The 16,199-nt window shown below is 48.3% G+C and overlaps 1 protein-coding gene across 8 annotated transcripts in view; it reads right to left on the bottom strand.

The window, feature by feature from the left end:
* The window catches only part of FGFR2 (fibroblast growth factor receptor 2), a 104,681-nt gene extending 91,962 nt beyond the window's left edge, over window positions 1–12,719 (bottom strand). For all 8 annotated transcript variants that reach the window (XM_082854642.1, XM_082854643.1, XM_082854647.1 and 5 more), the window contains exons 1-2: window positions 12,320–12,719; window positions 8,217–8,506 (exon numbers count right to left, since the gene is read on the bottom strand). In XM_082854642.1, coding sequence (XP_082710768.1) covers window positions 8,217–8,382 — 166 coding nt within the window. In that variant the 5' untranslated portion in view covers window positions 8,383–8,506; window positions 12,320–12,719. The remainder of the gene's footprint in view (window positions 1–8,216; window positions 8,507–12,319) is intronic.
* Window positions 12,720–16,199: the final 3,480 nt, after the last annotated feature.

The raw sequence follows: 16,199 nt of genomic DNA, 5'->3' as shown, positions 1-16,199 counted from the left end.
CATCTTAAACAGTGCTGCCTATTATATCTCAATAAAACTGGGGAAAGAGATTAGAGATAACATGTCAAGGCACCTAGCACAATGTCCAACACACAACAGGCACTTAATAGATGGTAATAAGAATTACTGTTACCACCACCTGCATCCTCAGCCTCTCAAGGATTGGGCTAACAGAATATGACCCCATCCACACTGCCCACTCCCACTCACACCCCCAGTACCATGGGTACCATAACAATCTCCTTGAGCTCCCTTCCACGAAGACTGGAAGCCCAGCCACCTGTTAACTAAGGAAGGCCCAGCAGAGTGCCCGGGGGAAGTCACCACAGGCCAACCTGGCAGAGCCTATCATAACATGCTATGGAGCTCCCCTCACGGGCCAGGACAAAAGCAGAGCATGTGACACCCCCCTTCCCCGCCAACCCATCCCATAAACCTCTCTCCATCCTTCTCTTTTTTTTTTTTTTTTTTTGGCTGTGCCGCGTGGCATGCAGGATCTTAGTTCCCTGACCAGGGATCGAACCCGTGCCCCCTGCAGTGGAAGTGCAGTGTCCTAACCATTGACTCCAGGGAAGTCCCTCTCCATCCTTCTTCACAGGGCCTCTTGACAATCCTTTGTTTGGAAGCCCCAAGCACAGAACTCCTTGCCAAAATATATTGCTCCTTATGAAGCACATATCCAGCCGTTATTACACAGCCGCAATTGACTTTTTTCGACAGGGAAAAAAAATGTCAACCCTGAACCATTTGGACTGCAAGCAGCAAGAGGACCCCATTTCTAGGGTCCAGACTTGTAAATGCCCAGGATAATACAAAGGGTTGGACAGGCTCCCTTTCTACTTTAATTAAAGTAAGTGCCTCTCATCAGAATATCTGTCATTGTATATCGTAGGGTAAACATCCCAGAAATATTGGTTTGACATCCTATCTCAGGTTTTTACCTCTACAAGGAAGTGGGGTGGGGCAGGGAGGAAACTAGCACTTACTGAGCACCTACGATCTGCCAGGAACTACCGTACGGGCTTTACATACACTTGCATTTGATCGTCATGGTCCCCCTTTCAAGATAGATGTTATCAGACCCACTTTTAGATAAAGAAAGAGAGGCTCAGAGAGGTTATCTAACTTATCCAAGGTCACAGCGCCAGTAGACAACGGAAAGATTCAAATCTGCTTTGTTTAGCTCCCAAGGCCAAGTTCCTTCTGTGAGTTTCGGTCCCCAGAAAGCACATTACATACCATTTGAAATGATTTTATTCATTTCTACGAAAAATAAAAAGTCAGATGCAGAATTTACGATAATAACATAGAGTATTCCTGGTCTTTTAGAGATCTGAGTGACTTTCTGTTTGAACCCTAGGATGTATAGTTAATTGTGCACCTGCCTGGGTCAGCTAAAAAGGCGACAAGTTTTGGTCAAGATCCAGGAGGCTTAGTGGGATGGGAAGGAGGTGCCTTTTTTTGGGCAGGGGTTAGGGGTGGCCGCCACCTGTGCAGCCAGCTTTCGGGATCTTAGTTCCCCGACCAAGGACTGAACACGGGCCCTCAGCAGTGAAAGCGCAGGGTCCTAACCACTGGACCGCCATGGAATTCCCAAAGGAAGGAGGTGCCTTGAAGGCAGCCACACTCCTTTGGGGCAAACTCACTGTCTACTCACAATCTGAAGTGTAAGGGTTTTCAAAGAGTTTAAACCCTAAACTCACCACTGCAAAGATCTTTCTATACATTTTATAGCACCCCCCCACCTCCTACCCCCCCTGCCCCCTGCAACACGCAAAGTTGGACTTTTTGATGTCTTGATATTCTTAAAACATTACAGCTGGTTATGTATGGCAAAACTTAACAGTAAACTGGCCTTTAAAAAGAGGTCACACATAGTAACTCAGAAGAAGTTCTAGTGTTAGAAAATAATCATGACAATATATACAGAGTTTACCGTATCAATGTCAGAGCTCAGAACTGGGTTCTTTCTTTCAAGTCAAGTGCTGTATATAAATCATAAAATATATATGTCCCTTGACCTCAATTCTGAATCTGTCAGTCTTTTCCTTATAAGCTATTTTTTTGACCTCCCCATTAAACATGTTCACCACGACCCGACATTCTATATATGTGCATTCCATTCAGACACGACTCGGAATTTACCACGCTTTAGTTGGACAGGGGTTAGAGCAAAGAGTAGGCCACACCTTAGCTCCCTGACTCAGTACAGTCAAAAAGAAGTTGAAATTTTTAATATTCACATGAAACGGCAAAAGTCCAGAATGGGACGTAACTACTTATGGCATTCCAAAGTGGAATAAATGACAACAGCTCACACCCAACATCTTAAAACTCCATCATGGTACAAGTTTCCTAAAACCAAAATTACTGAAACTCTAAAGCATGCCTATTCTACTTGATTTGCACTCTTCATGGACAACAGTGGTCTAGCCTGATAATTTAAAATATCCTTTTGCATGATTATATAAACGGTAAAAGCTTGAAGTTACACAAACAGAGGCCACTGAAAGCCTGCAACCACCATCTACCACTGATGTGGCTACCATTTTGGGTTTCCTGTCATGCCCAAAACCGGGGTAGTAACAATCAGAGCCCGGGGGGAAAAAGAACTTGGGAAAAGTGTGACGTTTGTTAATTTCAAAAGGAAACATCTCCAAGACGTGGGGGCCCATCATAGGGAAAAGGCCAGCAGCTTGTTCAACCAGACTTCTTCACAGAACTCGGCCTCAGCTCCCTTCCGCACCTCCTCCCATTCCCTGATCCAGGAAAGCCAGAGCTGAATCTGGCTGGGTCACTCCAGGTCTATCTGGGTAAGCAGGAGGAAGTGGCCAGTTTGTGCAGACTCTCGGGCTGCCAGAAAGCCTTAAGGCTTCCCATGAAGATAAACACTGTCCGCAAAATGGAACACGAGTTGTGCGTAGCTTTAAAAACTCAAGTTCAAGAGCCTCTAAGCCTCTAAGGAGTCAAAGCTGAATTCTTCGGGGTTTGTTCATCTTGGATATAATGATCAGAAACCCACCTCTTTGGCTTAAGGCCAAACGTTCAGCCCTTACATTAGGTTCACGATTCAGCCACATATGGCCTTCAGCACTGTCACCATCAGTTAAAAGAAATTACTGCTAAGATGGTAAGGCAGAGAGAAGGACATGGGGTGAGGGTGTGGCATCAGGCACTGCAATGCCAGGGAAGCCGGAAAAGCAGAGCCATCTCTAAATCCCACCTGGATGCAGCAAAAGCACAAGAAGGATGCAAAACCTAAGGCTAAAGTCATCCCTCCAGGAAAACCAAATAATAATAAAGACCATGGGCCTTTCTGCACAGCCTCATAAACCCCACTGGATCGGAATCATTTGTGGGACAGCCTGAAAAACTTCCACACAATCACTTCTGAACTGCTTACCAAGGCAAGCACCCTGCTAAGAGTCAAACCGACACAGCGGAAAGGAGCACACTAGCTGTATTTCCTACCGAGCCTAAGATGCCGGCACCCAAAAATCAATTTCCCACATTTTCCTTTAAAGACTAAGATTAGACAGCATTTTTAATGGAAACGTGAAGTTAAGCCAGACTCTGATGAAAGAGGGGGGCAGCCTTTTAACAATTACCCTGGATAAGTAAATACCCAAACAAGAGACTACAAATGGGAGGGCTCCTGGACACATTTTACTGAGAACACAAACATTAAACAAAACTCTTCCTGTTTAAACACGACCCCAGTTATTTCATAACCATGTAATTATTCATTAAGTCTGATATTGGAAACATCTCATATTGGATTGCTCTAGTTATCTGAATTCTCACCCTCAGCTGAGTGGGAAACACTTGAGAGCAACAAGTCTTCAGTTATGGCCTAGCAAGGACTAGTCACCTAGTAGGTACTCAGTGTTTTAACTGGTTAAAATAAAAAGGCAAAATACAAACACACACACACACACACACACACACACACACACACACACACACACACACACACACACACACACACACACACACACACTTGGAATTTGGATGAGAGCGAGCCAGTACAGAAAGTATACAAATACCAATTCTCTGGGCTTGCCAAATTTTTGCTCTAGAAGTAATATTAAACACAGCTCTTTGTCTATGAATTGTGAAATACTTTATATACTAATAAAGAATGTGTACTTCGTTGTGTATTGAACTGCATAAGCCTACGTTTGGTTTAATTTACCAAGAATAAGTCCTTGTTCCTAAGCTATCAAGTTACAGTCAACTCTTAAATATTAACACATACTGAGGAACAAAGATGCAGATAATACAAAACAGAAGATTATTTTAAATCATTCATTCTTGGTATGCGGATATATTCTTTTTTTCTTTTCTTTTAACTTGCAATTAAATGCGTATGGCTGATATCATGGCATTTACAATACTTCTAACAAAGGACTTAAACCATACTGGAAAAATCTGAGGTAAGGAGGTCTCCGTGTGGACCCCATGCTCAATCTCTCTGCTATTGAACTTTGGACCAACTCACATCAGTCAGGACCACCTTGCCCAAAAATTGATTAAAAAAAAAAAAAAAAAGGCATACTGCTTTCTTCCCAGGTTGTTGCTTTTCAGAATGACACTTTGCGGAGGGTGGAAAAGTAATAAAGGGTTTTGGGTTGGAAAAGCCCTTTTATTTTAGCTCCTACTGGGCTGATGTAAACAAAGATGTGGTTAATGTCAACAATGACTTAATTAACCAGAGTAGGTGACAATGCCAGGAAGAACTTGAAAGTAAGAGTCGCCTCCACCCCAAGGTAATCAAGCTTGACTATACTTTAAATAATTACAATCTTAATCAACAGAGCAGTACTTGGCATTGAGGACTACTGGCCCCTTTGAGTCAACTGAGTTTAAACCCTTCGCAGCTGGTCACCTACAAAAATGAATGACCAGTTGAAAATATTCATTTTTAGTCTGGAATATTAACTAAAATCTTCTAGAGATTATTTTCTTCTTAAGTCAGTTGAGTAGACCCAAACCTACTGCCACCACTTCAGAATGTGTCCAGAGACAAATGATATATGACAGATGATGGGATATATGATATGATGGTACATGGTAGATGAGATGATGTGATACATGATATGATGATGGATGGGATAGGGTGATGATAGATGACATGATACTGTACAAAGCTGGGACAATTGGAAAAGGACCCTCTAGCATTAGGGCTCCTTCCTGGAACTTAGTTACCTTTTTCTCCGCACAAATTTTCCTCTGGTCCAGCCCGATACACATTATCTAAACTGAGCTTCCCAATTAGCAAAACAAAAATAAGATAAGGCCTTGTGCACTAGAAGGTCAAGGTTGAATTTATTTTAACCAAAGCTACAGTTAAACTCACCATGGAGGACAGACAGGGACTGATGGACACACATGGATGGGGGACTCTCTGTCTGTCTCTCTCCAATTCGTTGGTACCACAGCCTAAACTGGAGCTGCCCTACTTAGTCTGCTTCCAGTTGCTAAAATCTCCTCTTCCTCATCTATAATTAGATTACATTCCTAACAACCTCTGACACCAAAGCAAAACTCCGGCATTGGAAGAACTCATCTGAGGGCTCAAATCAGTTGAAAGGGGAAGTACAGACCCTACAGAAAGCAAACAAACACAGCTGCCTGGAAACACGAAGGGCCTCCTCCATTAGAGAGCAACTTTCTACTCAACTGTCTCCAAAAGCCTAGATGTTTCCTGACACTGTGGCAACTGACCCAGCCAGCCCACGGGACCAGGAAGATGCATGTGCCCAGCTCACTGGGAACAATGATGACAACACATCCCAGGTGCTCATTAGACGCCAGGCCCTGTGCTAACCGCACTTCACGTCCAGGCCCACCTAAATCTCCCAGCAAGCTTTTGAGGCAGGTCATCAGAAGGTTCTGAGGATATAAATATTCATTTAGCACGAATGAAGAGACCCTGAAGACTGTCTTATCCAACCCTCAGACGACAGAAAGGGAAGGAAACTGAGGTCCAGGGGTTTGTGAGCTTTTCCAAAGTCACCTCTTTGCAGGGTTTTGCGGGGTCCACTAAATCTTTTTTTTTTTTAACCTCTCACAACTCTGGACACAAACCTCATAGAAGCTATGAACCCCGAAATATGCACAGAAGGACATCTGCAAAATATGACCTACCATTTCAGGGAATTCAGGCACCTCCCCTCAACCCGCAAGCTCACAGATGCCAAGTTGGGAAGACCTGCTTCCAACGATACTCACATTGTTGGATGAACATTTTTAACAAAGAACCACCGTGCGGACTCCATCCCTGTCCACTGCTTTTCCCCCTCTCTGCCTCACCTCTTTCTTCCAGTATGTGCACACATATTTTAAACTCTCTTCAATAATTAAATATGATAAAAAGAAGTCCTCCAGGACCATTTTACACTTTATGTTGAAATAAACTCCCAATAATGCTGCCCTGGAAGTCTAAATGAAAAATGACATTTTCCTCCTAACCTGGGCCATTCCTGGGAAATCCCAGCTCAGCTGCCTCCGTGTGGGCTGAGCCACGCACTCGGGGGAAAACTGGCAATTAGAGAAACATCCATTTTAATTATTAGCAAAATTAAAGAAGTACAGGCATGACTTTCAGAAACCAGGACCCTTTTCCCTCAAGTTAAACCCTTTAAAAATGCATCACCTGGGCTTCCCTGGTGGCGCAGTGGTTGAGAGTCCGCCTGCCGATGCAGGGGACGCAGGTTCGTGCCCCGGTCCGGGAAGATCCCATGTGCCGTGGAGCGGCTGGGCCCATGAGCCATGGCCGCTGAGCCTGAGCGTCCGGAGCCTGTGCTCCGCAACGGGAGAGGCCACAGCAGTGAGAGGCCCGCGTACCGCAAAAAAAAAAAAAAATCATCACCACTGCACATTACAGCCATGCTTATGTCACAAGGAGGTAGTCACAGACACAAGCTCCTACAAGATTTCCTTCCCGGGGATCTGGAAACCTCGGCGATGTCACCGCACCTGTTCATTATAAAGCCTCCGTACCTCTGTGTAAGAAAAAGGGCATGAGCCTCATCTCACGACTGCTGGACTGCTTCCGGTAAGAAGTCCCTCCGTCTTAGAAAAAGATATGCCTTTATGCTTCCTGACTCGGGGTCTCAGCGGGAGCCCCCCTCGTATGGGGACACAGCCCTCCCTCCCACGTGGTCCTAGACGGGCTTGCGGTCCTCTTCTGTGCTGGGTGCCTTTCCAGAACAGCTGAGCTGACCCCAGCCCACTCAGGCCCCCGAGCTCAGCAGGCACCAGGTGGGCTCTCAGCAAACAGGTTCATTAAGTGGCGATGAGTGCTAGGATCTGCCGTTTTATTCTCAGATTACCACTTGAAAAATAGCTCAGCTACCGATATTCCCTCCTGATGACAGATTTCAGTGCTGCACCGAGTCAGGGCTTGGCTACCGACATCTCGGAAGGACCTGGGAAGAGTTTCCAAATCTGCCCGGCGGGATAATTCAGCCCTGTTCGGTGCACACAACTGGCCTCACGCCTTTCTGTACCTTCCAAAATGCATAATGTGTTGCCTTCATGCAATTTCCAAAGCTGAAACACCAACGCACGCCCTGTTAGATCTGGAAGTTCTCAGAGATTCAGGAAAGGCCCAGGTACACTTCAAATTGACTTAAAATAGAATCTGCCGCTTTGTAACGTACTGCTTAAGTATTATGAATTACAATGGCTCAAAAGAATGTAATGTGTCAAGCATCTCCGTGCTGAACTTCAGAGGCTGCTTTTTCTCCTTAGACAATGAAAATAAAATGTCAGCATTTCAGATGTCGGCAATTTCCCTTAGTGACTCCTTTTGTCAGAAAACAGCAATTCTTTACACTGTGAGCAAAACTTTCTCCGGTAAGCATGGTCCTGCAGAAAGCCCTAGATGGCATTCAGCTACAAGCTCCCCTTCCACGGCTCTCCTGGGCACTGGATAAACTGCCCGCTGTCTCCCTCACCCAGGTCAGAGAAACGCACATGCCAAAAAACCACCAAACTACACCACTCTGCCTGCAGTGTCCCAGCTGGGAACCTGCTCTCGTAATCTCTGGCTTGCGGGGAGCAGACAGCCCACTCTCCCTTGCTCTTGGAAGACTCATTTACAACGTAAGGGGCAGCTGATTCTCAGACAGGCCTCGACCTAAGTGCCACTTCCCCGGACAGATCCCAAAACAAACTTGGTACCCTGAAAGTGAAATTAAACAACTTACCTTCCGGCTCCACCGTGGTATCCTCAACTAAATTGAAGGAGGGCCGGGCCAGGGACAAGGTTGCCATGGTGACCACAACCAGGCCGACGAGGCGCCCCCAGCTGACCATGGTTACAGTGCCGATCCCCCGTCCTCTTCCATATCTCCATGTGGACGTTAATCCCATCTGCACACTTCCTCTATGACCATGGACTGCCTGCAGCAACGCCTTCAGCCGGCTGGGCTCGGGAACCGAGGTGCTGTGACAGCCTCTGCTGGCCCTGCAGCCACTTCTGCTGCTGCTGTAGCCTCTAGAGGAGAGAGTCGGCAAGTCAGTGAAATCCTCCCCAACTCCAATTCATTTCAACCCAGTTCTTTTTCATTATCTGCAAATGCCTTCCATCCGCACGTGAGTCCCAGGGGTTTCCACCAGACCCGTCCACAAAAGGTGTTAGGCTGATCGTTTAGAAAGCCTACTTTTAAGAAACAGAGATAAAAAAAGAGGAGCTACAGGACACAGATACGTGCGGCCACTTCAGTTAGGCAAAGTGTACTCTCTTCTCCTACCCACTGTCACCTCTACCGCCCTCAAGAAGCAGGAGCAACATGACCTTAGTTTCAAGGGCAACTACAAAAGCAAGTTAATGATGCTCAGGCTGGCATACCCAGCCTCTCGTTAACTTCTCTCAGGCCAACTGCGCTTCAGAGGCATCTGCTTCTGGGGGCTGGAGCCTCAGGAAGAAGGGAGACAAGCAAAGTAAAAAGAACCCCAGGAAGGCGACCAAAAATTCCCACCAGTTTACACTTGTCGAGATCCATTTTCAAATGCAGAAATGTATTTCAATCTTTCGCCAAGCAGCCACTTACAAAGAATGAACGGAACTGCAATACATTCAAAGCAGCTGATCCAAAAAGAGATTCGAAGGCTGAATCCCGTTCCACTATGACTAATGGCAACCCAGGCCTAGTGAATGTCTTCAGACAGAGTGGGTTAAGAAGTGGAGCAAATGCAAATTCTGATGAATATCACAGGCAGTTATTAATGATGCTGCTTCTGATGATATGTAAATTATTATCAAGGTATGTGATTGGGCCAATAACTTTCAGTATGCTAACCTACTGGCTAAAATTTCAGAGCAGAAATTACAAGGGGGTGCCCAACCTGCTATTCTGTTCACTCATTTGATCCAAAGGCAAAGAAAATTTTCCGCACTTAAGATATTCCAAATAACTTTAAATTTGTTCGGTATCAATTACTAAGTATAGAACCGAAATGCACAAACTTTAGAGAATTTGATCGACACAGTTAGATTCTGTGAACTATACATGCATGAACCACATTTTATAGGATCGAGGGTAGGGGTGAGAACTTTCTAAACCCCACGCTCTCTGCATGACTTGGTATTTCGAATTATGACTACGATTTCAATACTGCTGGAGCCTCCCCAAAGCTACATCAGAAAAAACTTTTAGCTTTAACTAAGGATTAAAGTGGGTAAGGGAAAAGAGGATGCTGCACCACTTCCAGAGGAGGAATAAAGAAAATCTCTGCTTCAAAGAAAGCACATGTGAAATGGTGTGATTCACGGCACAAGCAAGAAAAGCATGTGTGCCCACCCTGTTTTCAGTCTGCTTGAAGGATTTTTTGGCCAACTTTTCTTTCCTCTTCAAGTTAAGAGCCTCAAAAGATAATTCCATATCTATTTCTACATACACGTGGGAGGGAAACACACAAACATTCTCATTGACTTACTAAGCATTTCCAGAATGCATGGGAATTTTCTGCCTCACAGGAACAATCTTAAATCCTAGCAGGAGAATGGGCCCCAGGCTGCTTCCCCAGCCGCCTCGCCCACCTGTCCCAGCCTAGAGGAGCTTCCTTTGCTCTAGGCAGAGAAAGGTGGACAGTAAGTGACCTCAGCGAAATCCCAAACCATTCATTCATCCCAACAGCTTGCACCAGAAACTGACTTTTAGCCATTTCCAGGTCCAGGCCCCGCGGCCACCCCCTTCCCAAATCTCTGGAAGGTGGAGGCCTAGGGCGGCAGGTCTGCACAACTCCTCACGGGACTGGACAAAAGTATGGAGGGACCTCCTAGGCAGGATAATGAGGTCCCCAGGCTCAGTGTTGGGAACACAGGCCCAGCATGCCACTGGCGGCCACAATCCCAGCTTCCTGCCTTCAATACCATAATCCCTCCTGGAGTCTGAGCCTCAGTGAAAGCCCCAGCGTGTTTATTTTTCCCCTTGAAAGGGAACTCTCTTCTCCACCTGGGCGCGGGAGGAGTTGTCACCCTCCCAGTGATGGATGGCTCTTCGTGGCCACCCGTCCCCCTGGTCCATTTTCACCTCGGCACAAGCCCGCCCCCAAAGACAGGCAAAGTGACAAGCGAGTGGGCTTGGCTGGGGAGTGGTCCCTATGCAGGTCGATGCTGGGCTCCTCGGTTTACCAGAACATTCCCAACCCCACCACCACCACGCTCCAAGAAGACAGCCCATGCAGCGCCCGCCTTACCTGAGTTTCTACCCCTAAGAGGTTGTCTGCCTGCCTGCCCGACCATGACGAGCACTTGGGTGTTTTGTTCCCAGTATATTTCACATCAGTCAAGAGAGCCAGGCAAGGTGCGGGGGCGCCCAGGTCCCCCGGGGGCAGACCCACCTCCTGGCTCAGAGCCTCCCTAGCTCCCCTTCTCCCCACAGCTAACAGGGCAGGGGCCTCTCAAGGGGTCAAATGCGGTGGGTGTGGGGATTACTCAACATACTGAAATTCTCAAAAAATGCAAAATACAGGCTGACCTGGGACCACCTTCTCTTCCCTGTTAACGCTGGCAAGCCAATGACGACTTGCCGCCGCTTCGGGAGAACTGAACACCACCAACCCGGCTTCATTGTAGCACTTCTTTCATTTGTTTGCTTGGAATATCTGATTTTCTCCCCCTTCTCTGGGCGCTAAAGAGCTCAGAGAAATCTGCATTTTAATTGACATTCCAAGGGGGGAGAGAGAGAGAGAGAGAGAGAGAGAGAGAGAGAGAGAGAGACGCTCCCGATTTCTTTTCTATTCAAACTAAACAGTCTTTTCAGATGAAAATGAGTCGAGGCCAGTGGAAGATTTACAGGGATTTGGGACCACGGGGACAATGGGGTTTTAAATGTTGATAGCGTTTCACACCAAACACATAATGGGTGAAAGCAGGTTTGCCTTTAAGGGTAGGTTTTATTGAATTGGGCGAGAGGAAGGAAGGTCGCGAGAAGAGTCTGCAAGGGAGCGGACGGAGAGGGGAGCGGCGGAGACTCATCGCCCCCGGGCCGGACCTCTGCGCCTGGCCCTCTGGCCGCGAGGGTCGGAGCCAGCTCCTGGCCCGGCCCCCAGCTGATTCCCCGGCGCGGTCCGGTAGCCGAAAGAATGAGCGCGCAAGTTAGAACTCGCCTGCGCTTTCGACATCTCCGAGCTGCTGCCGGCGGAGCAGGCAGCGAACTAGAAAAAGTCGGTCCAGTTCGCCCCCTAGCCCCAGGCGCGCCGAGCTCCCTCCAGCGCCGACGGCGGCTGCGGGCCAGGGGCGCCCGGCACTACAATCGGGGAACCGGAGCAGCCCCCTCCCCAAATGTGCCACCCCCGAGCACCTCCTACCCTACGGAGGTGTCGCCGGCCCCACCCCAGCGGCTCCCTCCCGGGGAAGGGCACCCCCGTCGGGGCCTGGATGGAACGGGACGGGTGCTCCCCGGGCCCCGGAACGAGGCACCCCGAAGATGCCCCTCCGAGCTCCGGACCTGCGCGGCTGTGCCACCAGCGAGGCAGCCCCGCCGCTCGCCCGCCAACTCTGGGGTCGGAGGATCTCGCCGGCCGGAGTTTGACAGGGGGGCGGGTGTGAGCGCCAGAGGCAGATGTCAGCATCTGGATGGGGGTGGTTGAGGCAGAACTTCCCTAACGCCAGCCGTCAGCATGCACCCAGCTCCCCCATCACCTATGCAGCCAAAGAGGGAGAACAAGGAGCAGCCTCCACAGTGCCAGCCCTCCGCTCGGGGGACCGTGCACCCGGCGTCCCGGGCTTTCACGGCGCCCACTCTCCCGTGGGCCCACTCTCCAGTCCCGCGAGGCTCCCCGAGGGGCCCACCACGGAGGTTACCTTGAATGGCAACGATCCCCGGCGACCGGCTCTGTCCCCGCGCCCGGCGTGGGTCAGGCCGGAGCAAACGACGAGCTCCCCCCAAAAAGTGGTCCTTGGGTCCTCGCCGGCGCCAAGGCTCCGAGGCTTCACGCGCACCCCAGGTTGCGGAGGCGCGCGGGCATGACGCCCGCAGGCTGCGCTTGGATTTGGGGAGCGAGAGGAAGAAAGGACTCAGTCTTGGCGTTTCCTCCAGCAAACTTTGCTCGCAACTTGCGAACGCTCGGAGCGCGCAGGAAAGCCGCGGCCTCGGGGCGCCCGGGGCTCGCGGCCGGGCCCAGCCAGCATGGAAAGGAGTCGCCGCGCGGGGCCAGCTACGCCGCGCGCACACCCCGCGGCGCCCGAGCTTTGTGGCGGCCGCGCTCGCTCGCTCGCTCGCTCGCCCGCCCGCTCCTCACCCGCCGCCCGCCCGCTCAGCTCTCCGCGGCGCTCTCCACTGCCGCCGCCGCCGCCCGCGCCGCCGCCGCCGCCGCCCCCTCCCGGCGGGTCACGCCCCCGCTGAAACCCGAGCCGTTTCCTGGACGGCGGCGCCCGCTCTGCCAATCAGCGCCGCGCGCCCCGACCGCCCCTGCTCCGCGCGGCTCCCGACGCCTGCGAGCGGCCCCAAGACCCCGGCCGGGAAGGCGAGGGGCCCGGCCAGCGCCGGGACGGAGAGAGGCATCAGCATCCTCGGTGAATCAGGCCGGGTCCCGCGCCCCCGCCCCCGCCCCCTTTCTTCGGGAGTTGGCCTGACCGACGGTTTGCCGGGCGGTTGCGTTACGTTGTCTTATTTCAAGTCAAAACAAATGACAGAATGCCTGCTCTACCCCCTAAAGAGACTTTAATATGCGTCTGCGTGGTATTGGGGGGAGAAACGTAATGCAACTGAAACTTTGAGAGGAGAGGAAGCAACTTGGGAATGGTTGCTGGACGCTACACTGCTCTGTCCTTCAAAACGAGAGCAATGAGAAAAACGAATATTTTTGGAGGCCCTGCTATGGGTGGGACACACGGAATAGTCTTCTTTTTAATTGACACAGCCACCCTGCAGAGTAATAGTCCCAGTTCCTGGTAAGGAAACTGAGGATGAGAGAGGTTATTTGTCCAGGGTTAAACAACTGGTTACTAAGTAGGCAGCAGCTGAGCCTGGCTCTGAATCTGGATCTCTTAGAAAAAGTTCAAAACTGGAGGAAAAAAAGTGTTGTTTGGTAATATATATTTGGATCAATAAATTCGGAAGATTCTAAAGACTCAACTCCACTGTAAATAGCTGTACGACCTTGAGCAAATCAATTCCTCTCTCTCAATCTTAAGATTCTTCAACCAAATGCCAAGCTGTAACTGGTTAAAGTTCATATTTTCCATTTACCTTTTCCACTAGGCTGTATCTACCGGATAATTTATTCTTTAATATACTTTCTCTTCTTCACTCATCCAGCTCTAAGCAGTGGTGCCTTAAGTCCAAGACAATATAGATAAAAACCTTAATTATTTTTCCTTAGAAAAAGGTCATTAAACCCAGAAGTGCTTTTGAGTCCCGAAGATGGATGAAGCAGCAGTACCAAAGTGACCTGGGAAATCGACTTTTCCTGAATTTAGAAATGCAGTTGCTCATGGGTCATTGACACTGCACACTTCATAACATTTACGGAAATATTTTTTCAAGGTGCCACATCATTAGAAAATCATTTTTCTTCACAATACATCTCAGAGAACTTTTATGTAAAATTCCCTAAAAGCCAGGAGTAACAGATCCATTGAAATGCTTCAGGCAAATGGCTATGAAATTCTATTTTGGAAACGTGACAGCAAAAGTAATAGTCTGACTCTCAAGTAAAACAATTAGTTCATGTATATGATTGGGGGAGGGCTATGTGTTTTGGTCAAGTCTTCAAACCTGGATCAGTCCCAGAACCTTTTAATTCATGGACACCTCAGCCCGGTGACCCTCAGCTATCCACCACACCTGAGTTGTTATGACCACATCAGTACCTTTTCAGCATCTCAGATCAGGGGTCACGGAAAGAGACGTGGCTGAGCGTCTGCCTGCTCAGAGACTGGCACTTACATCTTTATATTCCCTGCCAATGGGGAACTCAAGCGTCTCAGTACAGATTCCTTTCCCATCCTGCAAGGAATCCATCAGCCATTGAAAATGCTGTTAACACATTCTCACATAAATTAGTGGTGCAGGAAGCTGCCGTCCCTATCCCCCATTCATCAATGGCTCTATGTACGTCAAATAAAAAGGAAGCCTTCCGCTGAAAATGACAGATAAGAACACCTACTTCAACGTCCAGATGCAGTTTGCAGAATTTATTCTTTAAAGGGATGAAAAGACACCCATCCATCAAAAGCCCCTTATTCCCTTAAGAGTGTCCGTTTTTAAGTGAGTGAAGCCCGCAAGCCCACAACAGCAAACTGGTTTTGAGAAAAGCAAAAGCATGTTTGGAATTTAAAAAAAAAAAAAAAAAACCAATCCTGTCATCATATTTAGGCTTCGAGTGACCTCAGAGGGTCTAGGAAAGCTTTCACACCAGCGAGGCTTCTGAATGAGAAAATAATCTCTTTACAGTTTTTTTCTCTTCCCTCTTCAAGTGGCTGGAACCCCTTTTGTCAATGGCCTCCCGTGAATGGTGTAGCTAATAAGCCTATTAATGAGCTTCCACAGCCGAGTGTGAATAGGTAAATAAGCCCCAATCTGTTGAGGTTCAGGGCCGAGGGCAGAGAAGCCAGAAAGAACTAAAGGTGACAGTTTGAACGGAACCACGAACGCCAGCACCAGGTTTCAGCTGGAAGAACCGCCAGACAAGGCCCCATTCACAGCCCCTCCGCCCCCCACTGAGGCCCCTTTTCCTCACAATTTCCCCCCCCTTTACAAAATGTCTTGAGTAGTCACCCATTTTTTTTCAAAAGCCCTCGAGACGCCCTTCTTTTTTTCACTCCAGTAATGATACATCAATGGAAGGAAGGAAAATGAGGACACCAGAACTCCAATGCCCCATAAGCTTCAAGGGACAAACTGCTGCTCGCCCATTGGTTCTGCGAAGAGAAAGCGGGAGGGGGTGGGAACCCTAGCTGCCATGGGCCTCTCTCCTTTAAAGATTTAGAATTTCTCTTTTAATAATTTGTTTTTTAATGGGTGGCTGTTCCTTCACCCGATAGAAAAGTTAGAGGAATAAAAAGGCTACTGACATTTAAGTGCTAATGAGCCATTTTAACGTGGTTCTGAGCGCCCTGCAAAACTATGAATTTTATTCTTTAAGCTACATCTCAAGAACGTCTGTAGCATAAAAGAAGCTTTCGAAAGGAGAAATCTACAATAGTCCAAGGACTATGGTGACAGTCGTTAATCCTAGGACGGGCTGGTGGAGGCGGGGGGTCGGAGAGCTTGGACCCATCTTCGGGGAGCTTATGACATTTTAGCTGAAGCAAAATCATGAATCCCAGCACTGATCATCACCAATGATTCTACACTTAGAACAGGGCCTGAATCTCTGAGCCAAGACTTCCCTGGAGAAAAACTTAAGTTATCTGAGTCTTCCATGTTCTCAGCTATAAAATTAGGAAAACAATGGTACCTATCTTGTAGTACAGTAAGTCCCCTACATCCGAACCTTCAAGTTGCGAAGTTTCAACGATGCAAACGTCTTATGAACCTATTACAGTACAGTACTATATAGCTGATTGTGTTAGTTGGGTACCTAGGCTAACTTTGTTGGACTTACGAACAAATAGGGCTTAACGAACGCACTCTCGGAATGGAACTCGTTCGTATGTAGGGGGTTTGCTGTAATTTAATAGAGTCACTCAAAGAATTAAATGAATTAAGGTGTGACAAGCATTTAGACCTTTTTATCCA

Source organism: Leucopleurus acutus (assembly GCF_964270905.1).
Source record: "Leucopleurus acutus genome assembly, chromosome: 14".
Lineage (NCBI taxonomy): Eukaryota > Metazoa > Chordata > Mammalia > Artiodactyla > Delphinidae > Leucopleurus > Leucopleurus acutus.
This window is presented reverse-complemented; position numbering and strand designations above follow the sequence as displayed.